Source organism: Erythranthe guttata, chromosome 4 (assembly GCF_056151865.1).
Source record: "Erythranthe guttata isolate IM_541 chromosome 4, IM_541, whole genome shotgun sequence".
NCBI lineage: Eukaryota > Viridiplantae > Streptophyta > Magnoliopsida > Lamiales > Phrymaceae > Erythranthe > Erythranthe guttata.
The window spans coordinates 9,235,274-9,245,416 of NC_142536.1; the positions used below are offsets into that span (position 1 = coordinate 9,235,274).

The 10,143-nt window shown below is 43.3% G+C and overlaps 1 protein-coding gene across 1 annotated transcript; it reads left to right on the top strand.

The window, feature by feature from the left end:
* Positions 1–9,125: 9,125 nt before the first annotated feature.
* On the top strand, positions 9,126–10,143 carry LOC105972747 (UDP-glycosyltransferase 71E1-like). The gene is made up of 2 exons (XM_088817477.1): positions 9,126–9,272; positions 9,397–10,143. The coding sequence occupies exons 1-2, from the start codon at positions 9,126–9,128 to the stop codon at positions 10,141–10,143; spliced, it is 894 nt and encodes a 297-aa protein (XP_088673603.1).

Sequence of the window (10,143 nt, forward strand, 5' to 3'; positions counted from 1 at the left end):
TGGGCTTAGGAAATTTGAACCGCACTCGCATGACTTTACAGCTAGCTGATCGTTCATTGAAATATCCCGATGGGATTGTAGAAGATGTGCTAGTTAAAGTAGATAAATTCATTTTGCCTGTTGATTTTGTGGTACTTGAAATGCCTGAAGATGATGAAGCACCAATCATTTTAGGTCGTCCATTCTTAGCCACTGGTAAGGCGATGATTGATATGGAAATAGGATCTTTAAAGCTTAGGGTAAATGGGGAAGAAGTTGTTTTTAATTTGACAGATGCATTTAAACACTCTGAGCATGTTGAGCATTGCAGTAGAATAGACGTGATCGAGGACTGTGTTTCCTCCTTTTTTGATTTGTATGAATTGTGTGATTCTATTGAGCACTGCATTGTTAATTCTATTGATTTGCATTCTGCCTCCCCTGAAACTCCTATTGAAAATGATGTGCTTGATTGTGTGTTGTTTCTTGAGTGTGCCGAGACTTTGGGCGTAGACGAGGTAGGAATCGTCCCCGAGATACCAGTTAGTGTGAAAACGGCCCCCGTATTGGAATTGAAGCAATTACCGGATTATCTTTGTTATGCTTTTCTTGGAGCAGACAAGACTTATCCGGTGATTATTTCTTCTAGTTTGAGCGAGGCCGAAACAAACACACTGCTGGAGGTCCTTAGAGAATATAGGTCAGCTATAGGTTGGTCTATTGAGGATATTAAGGGAATTAGCCCGTCTATTGTTCAACACAAAATTCTAATGGAAGACGTCTATAAACCGAGAGTCCAACCTCAGAGGCGGTTAAACCCGTCAATGAAAGAGGTAGTCAAAAAAGAAGTCTTGAAATTGTTAGGCGCTGGTATGATTTATGCAATTTCTGACAGTCCGTGGGTCAGTCCGGTGCAGGTTGTGCCAAAAAGGGGTGGGATGACGGTTATTGTGAATGACAAAAATGAACTTATTCCGTCTAGAACAGTCACTGGGTGGCGTGTATGCTTCGATTACCGATTATTGAATGCAGCCACTAGAAAAGACCATTTCCCCCTTCCCTTTATCGATCAAATGCTAGACAGGCTAGGAGGTTTCGAGTATTACTGTTTTCTTGATGGTTATTCGGGGTACAATCAAATTTCAATCGCCCCGGAAGACCAAGAGAAAACTACTTTTACTTGCCCCTACGGTACTTTTGCATTTCGTAGGATGCCTTTCGGTTTGTGTAATGCGCCTGCTACCTTTCAACGTTGTATGATGTCTATATTTCACGATATGGTAGAAGAGTTTCTTGAGGTGTTTATGGATGATTTTTCTGTGTTTGGATCGTCTTTCGATCATTGTGTGCACAATCTAGAACTTGTTTTGAAAAGATGTACAGAAACGAACCTTGTTTTAAATTGGGAAAAATGTCATTTTATGGTTCGTGAAGGTATTGTTCTAGGCCACAAGGTCTCGAAAAAGGGTCTTGAGGTGGATAGGGCAAAAATCGAAACGATTGAAAAATTGCCTCCACCGAAGGATGTGAAGGGAGTTAGAAGTTTTTTAGGGCATGCTGGGTTTTACCGTAGATTCATTAAAGATTTTTCGAAAATAGTAAAACCATTATGTCATTTGCTTGAGAAGGAAGCTGTCTTTGATTTTGATTCTGCTTGTTTGCAGGCTTTCACGTTTCTCAAGGAGAAGCTAACCCAATCACCGATTATGATTACTCCCAATTGGGAGGAACCATTCGAGATCATGTGCGATGCGAGCGACTATGCTGTAGGTGCAGTATTGGGACAAAGGAGGGACAAAATCTTCAAAGCCATCTACTATTCGAGTCGTACACTTGACCAGGCACAGAAGAACTATTCAACGACCGAAAAGGAAATGCTTGCTGTCGTTTATGCTGTTGACAAGTTCAGACCGTATATTTTGGGGTCTCAGGTGATCATTTACACCGACCACGCAGCTATTCGTTACTTGTTCGCAAAGAAGGACGCCAAGCCCAGACTCATCAGATGGGTACTCCTACTCCAGGAGTTCGACTTGGAAATCAGAGACAAGAAGGGGAGCGAGAATGTGGTAGCAGATCATCTTTCCAGACTCATACTAGAAGAAGTTCCAGCTGAAGGAAATATTCAGGAATCCTTCCCAGACGAGCAACTGCTCGCCATTAGTACTCACACTCCGTGGTATGCTGATGTGGCCAACTTCTTGGCCAGTGGAATCATTCCTGACGATCTTTCGTATCACCAAAAGAAAAAATTCCTTCACGACAGTCGTTTCTATCTTTGGGACGAGCCATTGCTTTTCAGAACCGGCCCCGATCGTGTCATCCGAAGATGTGTTCCGGAAACAGAAGTACGTGAGATTCTCACACATTGCCACTCTTCACCTTGTGGCGGGCATCACGGGGAATCTCGCACTGCCGCCAAGGTTCTGCAGTCAGGCTTCTTTTGGCCAACCCTTTTCCGAGATAGTTACGAGTTCGGGAAACGGTGTGATCGATGCCAACGAACAGGGAACCTTTCCAACAAAAGCCAAATGCCTTTGAACAACATGCAAGAGGTGGAGCTTTTCGATGTTTGGGGCATAGACTTCATGGGACCATTCCCATCTTCGAACGGGAAGTTATACATTTTGCTTGCCGTGGACTACGTGTCCAAATGGGTCGAAGCGATTGCCACCACCACCAACGATGCTCGTACGGTCCTCAAATTCTTCCACAAGAACATCTTCTCGAGGTTTGGGACACCCAGGGCAATCATTAGCGATGAAGGATCTCACTTCTGCAACAAACTGCTCACTAATCTCACGAACAAGTTGGGAATCCGACACAAAATTGCGCTTGCCTATCATCCGCAGACAAATGGCCTTGCTGAGTTGTCAAACCGAGAAATCAAACAGATTCTGGAGAAGACCGTGAGCACGAACCGAAAAGATTGGGCATTGAAGCTCGATGATGCACTTTGGGCCTATCGAACCGCATTCAAAACACCGATTGGGATGTCTCCGTACAAACTCGTGTATGGGAAAGCGTGCCACCTGCCAGTGGAATTGGAGCACCGAGCTTATTGGGCAGTCAAAAAGCTCAATTTCGATCAAACAGCTACCGGCGATCGTCGATTGCTTCAACTCAACGAAATGGAGGAGTTCAGAAATGATGCTTACGAAAATGCCAAGATTTACAAAGAAAAGACGAAAAAGTGGCATGACAAAAGAATTACGAAGCGAGAGTTCCGGGCAGGTGACCAAGTCCTGCTATTCAATTCTCGGCTACGACTATTTCCGGGAAAGCTCAAGTCCCGTTGGTCGGGACCATTCGTAGTCCTGAGCGCCACCCCACAAGGAGTAATCGAAATACGAGGACGAGACGGTCCGTCGTTCAAAGTGAATGGGCAACGAGTTAAGCATTACTACCCGAATGGTGCTCCCGAGGAAGTGGAGCGTGTCGCACTAATTTTCTCCCAATAAATCCAAAAGAAGTCGAGCCGTCGACTGTAAAACAGGCGCTAAATGGGAGGCAACCCATTGTTGCTCATGTTCTGTCTTTTTTCTTTTTTTTCTTGTTTTCGTTTTTATCTTTTTTAGCTTTTTCGTGCATTTTTATATTTTAGGGTTCAGCATCTCTATCTCACCCCCATTTAAAATTTTCGTTTTGGCAGGTTTTAGGCGTCCCAGATCGCGATCCAGGAAAGCCGGATCGCGATCTGGGGTGTTTTTCCAGTAGCCAACAATTTAAGGCCAGATCGCGATCCGGGTATTGTGGATCGCGATCTGGGGCCTTTTTCCAGAAGCTGCAAGGTGAGCCTCCAGATCGCGATCCGGGTATTGTGGATCGCGATCTGGGGCCGAAAAACAGTTCAAAGGCTGACTCCCCCCTTTCATTTCCTTATTCCCCCTTTTCTAAATTCCAAACCCTAACCCCTCCCCAACTTCAAAATCTTCAATTTCTTTCATAAAAAGCACATCAATCACACACTTGATCATCACAAATTCACGATTTGCACATTTATTCCAAGAATTTGTGGGTGAATCTTCAAGAAAAGGTAAATTTTCAATCTAATCCTAATTTCTTTTATTTTCTTCAATTCTTTCGAATTTCCCCAAAATTTCATGATTTTTCCCCTTGTTTGTTAATTGTGTATGCTTGTACGTGAATTTGTACTTGGTGTTGGGATTCAAAACATGAATTTGCGGGTGAACCAATGTTTAGATATAGGAATTGCCCTATTGTTCTTAATTTCGAACTAAAGGATAAAATAAAGATTTGAATGGCTTGGGTTGATTGTTTAGCTACCTATTGTTGATTGTGGTGGTGGATTCTCACTTGGGTGTTGTGATTGATGTAGGAGGGATAGGTACCGAACAACCGGTGGAAATCAAAAGGATTACCAAGTTGGGCACGCCAAGTGTTCGACAAAATTCCCGAACCAACTTCCGAAGGCTTTCGACCCTCCATCTCGCACAAAGTCGAACGAAATGACGTCGCCGGCCAAGAAACTCTTAAAGACGGGCGAAACCACCAAAAAAGCCCAACCCAAGGAGAAGGCACCGGCAAAGGGAAAAGCCGCACCGAAGAAAAAGGCGGCTTCTCGAGGTACGGGAAGCCAAGAAGGCACTTCGAGCGCACCACCACCATCTCAAGTGCCGGAGGAGCAACAAACCCCACGCACGGGAAACGTGCAACTTGAGATGGGATCCCGGGCTAATCAACACACCATCCTTGACCGCGTAGTCCTCGAACCGGGAGATGAGCTTTTGTACGTGAACGTCGAGGCAAAAAGGGAATTCATACGTCGCCACAGCCGACCGTTTGTTCCAGAAAGGGAATTAGACCTCGATGGCATGCCAAAAGATTCGATCTTCGAAAACTTTGATCGTCGACAATGGAAGTACTTGGCCAAACGACCGGAGGACTACAACGAGAATCTAGTGAGGCTCTTCTATGCCAATGCCGGTTTTCACCCGGGGTCGGTGGTCGTTCTTCGAAACCAAGAGGTGCGCTATGACGCTGCTACAATCAACAAGTTTTTCCACCTACCCGAAGTCTCGACCGAGCCGTTTCAACAACTGAAGATGGCAACGACCTATGAGGAGCTGATTCAGACTCTTTGCCCTAGGGGTTCGAAGTGGGAAAAAGGAGAGCACTGGTTTCGTCGGGGAGAACTTTCAAGAGAAGCGAAGGTTTGGATGTACTTCGTCAGTAGCAGGCTAATGCCCACAAAATCGACGGCCAAGACCTATGCCCCACGTCTTACACTGATGTATGCCATAATGAAGAGGACACCTGTGAACGTGGGCGCGATCATACACTCTGAGATCCGACGATGCTTAGGTGATACCTCTCTAGGTCTGATGTTCCCTTCCCTCATCACTACACTGTGTGATCGTGCAGGGGTCCCCACATACGCTGATGACCGGCTCATCAGGTCACCACAGCCGATCTTCCCTTACCACAAGCTCCAGCCAGCGAGTGGACCCCTAGGCGAGGGCGACTCGGACTTACCAGATGCGGGTCCCTCAGGTGTTCATGCGGCTGGACCACAACCAAGGGCCAGAAGAGGCAGACAAGAAGCAGCACCACAGCTCCCGGAGTATGTCGGCCAATGGATGGATGTTATGGAGGAAAACGTGGGATGGTTCAAGAAAATGATGAAGGCCATGGCTGCAGCGCTTCAGTGCAGGGCCGATGACATTGTCGAGCCACGGCCGTTCCCACCACGGCCTCGATATGATGGAGCATCAACCTCCGCCGCCGACGAACAAGCACAAGCGGCTGCCACTACACTGGTGACACAGGCCTGGGAGGAGTACGAGCGGGGACGACCGGAAGAGGAGGGAGGAGCCCACGAGGACGATCACGACAACTAGGGGACGTTGTGTTTTCTTTCCCTTTTATTTTTTATTCTGCTTTTGAGCATAGGGACTATGCTAGAATTTAAGTTTGAGGGTGGTGTGTGTTGAACTTGCTTGTTTTTGTTTGTTGTTCGTGGGATGAGTCGTTGGATTGATATTTCGTTTACGATGTATCTTTGCTAGACTTTGTTTTTTTTATTTTATTTTATTTATCTTATTTTGATTTGGTCTTTTGCATGCATATCATATAATTTAGTTTCGTTTATGTATTTTGATTTCCGTTATTGTGTTTGTCACATGCATTTCATTTAGGATCGAGTGTAATTTGCATTTCCGGGTTCTATTGAAGCAAAGCAATTAATGAATTAGTAGATGGGCTAGTTGATGTTAAAATTGAAATTATGGATCACCGGCTAATTATAGATGAACCTTCCGACTGCGTTTTTGCAACTTGTGTGGATAGCCTTTCGAATCCTTTCCGATTAAGCTTAAGCGCAATTTTCCTGAGGGGTATAATAGCCTGAGGTTTGGGGGGCAGGTTAGAATTGAATTATGTGTTCGCGATTTCGAGTTGTTGGCTAGAAGTTCTATCAATGGTCTTTACGTTTTTTTTTCGATACGATAAAAAAAAAAAAAAAAAAAAAAAAAAAAAAAAAAAAAAAAAAAAAAAAAAAAAAGAGAAAAAAAAAGAAAGTTGTGAGAAAAATCACAATTTATTGTTGTTGTCGTATCATATTGAATAAAAGGACCTACTTATGCCCAACTCGAGTTTTTGAATTTCAGAATCAAAACTTACTTTTCACCCACATTTCTACTCAAAACCCTCGATGATTGTGTTTATTGTTTAATTACGGATTCTTGAGTCTATCTTTCATTTTGGTGTAGAAACAACTAATTGCGTCGGTAGGAAAGTCGAATACCTTAAAGCCGTGGGCCACTCTGAGATTTTAGGTTATCTAGCTCGTTTTATCTTTCGAATTAATTGCAATGCTTTGACCAATCCGGCAACTTTGTGGGTGTGTTGTCTGAAAACCCTCACGAGACACAACTCGTCCTTTGGTGGTACCCAGGGGTTCAACGGCTTGTTGCATACGCTAAATGCAATCGTGTTTCCCTACGTTAGTGGCCTAGTTTAGTTTGTTGTTTTTATTTCATTTTTCGTTTTGATTTACTCGGGACGAGTAAAGATCTAAGTTTGAGGGTGTGATAAGTGTTCGTTTTGCACGATTTTTGCTTATCAAATCTTCGAGTTTTGGTCTTCGTTCGTCCGAGTTTCGGCTTTATTTGTGTATATTATTGCGTTTCTTGTTTTATTTCCTTTTTTAGGTTTTGTTAGCTTTTGTTGCCAAGTCGAAGCCATTTGGAAGCGAAACCGATTTTTCAAGCCGAGAAAGTGGTCATTAAGACCCAGATCGCGATCCAGGAAAGCCGGATCGCGATCTGGGGGCAAATTCCAGTAGTGTGCAAAGTTCAGACCCAGATCGCGATCCAGGAAAGTCGGATCGCGATCTGGTGACAAATTCCAGTGGCAGACTAGATTCAGACCCAGATCGCGATCCGCACTTCCTGGATCGCGATCTGGGAGGCGGTTCGCGTTTTTTTTAAAGAAGCCAGATCGCGATCTGGCTTTATTGGATCGCGATCTGGCTTTATTGGATCGCGATCTGGCGCGTTTTTCAAGGCTAGATATTTTAAATTGCAAAGCTTCTTGAGGAAGCTTTGCAATTTACTATAAATAGAAGCAAGCCCTCACTCTTCATTCTTCTTCGACTTTTTACGGTTTTCGACGGTTCTTCGCGGGAATCATCAACGGGGGTTCCGACTTGGGTTTTTCTTACGCAATTTCTTTACGTTTTGTTCTTCATTTCCTTTGTACATTCTTTTGATACTATGTTTGTTATGAACTAAGAACATTTTCTTCTAGGGTAATGAAGCCTTGTATATATTGATTTCGATCGTCATTTCTACTTTCTATTTGTCGTGTTTTGATTTCGTTTATGTTTTCCTGTATTAAATGCTTCTGATTGTGTTGATCAGCTCTCAGACTGATATTAAATAGGAATGAACTCGAGAGAGGATTTCTTGTTTGAAGTTAGGAAAACATAGCCCGGGGTGTGGAAACGGAGACGTGATGCACTTCGGGTAGCCCTTAAGGACTTGACCTAAATGCTCTCTTAATAGCAGGTTCTGAACGGAGACGTCGGACCTGTGGGTAGACTCTAGCTACACTGGAGACGGGGGTTAGAGTATATTAGCGTCTGGGTTAACGAATAGGAACGTGATTTTAGATGGTGGATTTGTCGATCGTTGTTGATTATACCTAGGTGGATTTGGCCCTAGAAGTCCCTTTTAAATCGAAGTCCCCCGCGTTGAGTTGTCGTTACTTTATTTTACGTACATTTTATATTTGCATGTTTACGTTCTTGCATGCTTTTAAATTAGGGTTTCTCACCAATCCACTTATTTACGATCGGCTAGATAATATAACGATAATATAATTACACTACTCAGCATTTGAATCTACAAGGTCCCTGTGGATCGATATCCGGAACCACTGTTCTGCAAAATGCGATACCGTATACTTGCGGTAATTTATACGTGAGGAAAACGCGTATCATCCACCCAAAATCAAAATTAATGTAAAAAATCGTAAATATTTTTCTTTTATGATCTTCTAATTTTGTAAAAACAACAAATCCTAAGAAAATTAAAGGGGCGCTGCTTCTGAATGAACACTTGAAAATTTAAACCACCATGTCAAAATTCTAAACTCGCCACTCTTGGAACAATATAATTGTCATTTATTTACTTATGTTATTTTCCATAAATTTTTGTATATTCGGCCCACTAGTGATGAAATTCTGGCTTCGCCAATGAAATATTAATTTTGATTCAGCCCGTCCAATCTCGAATCCTATACTAATCAACAATTTCTAAGTATGTTCAAATGAGAAATTAGCTAGTTAGCAGTTGCATAGGTGGGATTATAATTTCTAAAACAACTCCGACATTTACACATAATTAAACAACTCTTTCGCAACACACACCGACACAACAGAGCCGGTTGATGCTGCGTGGTGATTACTATAATCCACATGGAGTAAATTGATAAATTATGTTGTGTATAGAATCAAAATAAAATAAAAGTAGCTTTCTTCAAGGAAATCGTGTTGTGCATTGAATTTAATAGAAGCCAACAACTCCATATGAATAATATTCAATTATAAGGGGATACTAATTCCTTTTGTTTCTCAACTAGTTGCAAAAACAAAACAAAAACAAAAACCAAAAAAAGGAAACATGAGTAAGAACACAAAAAAAGAGCTTGTGGTAATTCCTTCTCCAGGAAGGGGACACCTACAGGCAACACTTAAGATGGCCGATCAACGGCTCTCGATCACATTGCTCGTTATGGATCCGTTTCATCACGACCCGAATCCAACCCAAGTATCCGCTTAGTGGTCCTCCCGCGGGTCCCGTCCATATCGCCTTTCACCGATGATTCCTCTTTCTCTCTCCAGAACCGATTCATCGACGCTCACAAGGACCACGTAAGAAACGAGGTTGTTAGTTAGTACGAGGCTTCGGCACGGGCCCCACTGTGCTTGCCGGATTCGTTGTCGACATGTTCTGCACTGGCATGATTGATGTGGCCAACGAGTTCCGCGTGGCTACTTACATGTTCTTCGCGTCGGGCGCGTCCATACTCGGGCTCATGTTATATTTCCAGGGCATGAGGGATTATCCGAATGGGGAGTATAATATTAATCACGACGAGATCGTACAAATCCCGTCTTATAAAATCCCTGTCCCGACCAAGTTATTGCCATCCGTAATGTTTGAGAAGAACGCATTGTATCTCGACCATGCATCAAGGTTTAGAGAGATGAAGGGGATCTTGGTGAACACGTTCTCCGGATTGGAGTGTCACGCTATCGAGTCCCTCTCAAGGGGAATTATGGTGCCGCCGATTTACCCCATCGGCCCAATATTGGATTACGGTGGAGATGATCATGATGACGACGGGGTTAGGAAGTGGCTCGACAAACAACCCATCTCGTCGGTGGTGTTCGTATGTTTCGGGAGCAAAGGATACTCTGACGAAAACCAGGTGAAGGCGAAATCCTTTCTTTTTATTTATTTAAGGAGTACAGTGTTATTTTCCTTACTAACGAGTATAATTGCTGATATGGGTCTAACGAACACATTTTACTATTTCGTCGATTTTGAGATTAAATTTTCCGATTTTCGAACAATCTCTGAATTCGGTAAAATTCTTATTTCAGATATTTTTGAATCGGAATTGGAATATACATGA

Excerpts from the sequence above, each read along its gene's own strand:
- LOC105972747 (XM_088817477.1), top strand. The coding sequence starts at position 9,126 with ATGAGTAAGAACACAAAAAAAGAGCTTGTGGTAATTCCTTCTCCAGGA. Across the intron at positions 9,273-9,396 it reads ACGACCCGAATCCAACCCAA|TTAGTACGAGGCTTCGGCAC; the intron begins GTATCCGCTTAG and ends CGAGGTTGTTAG.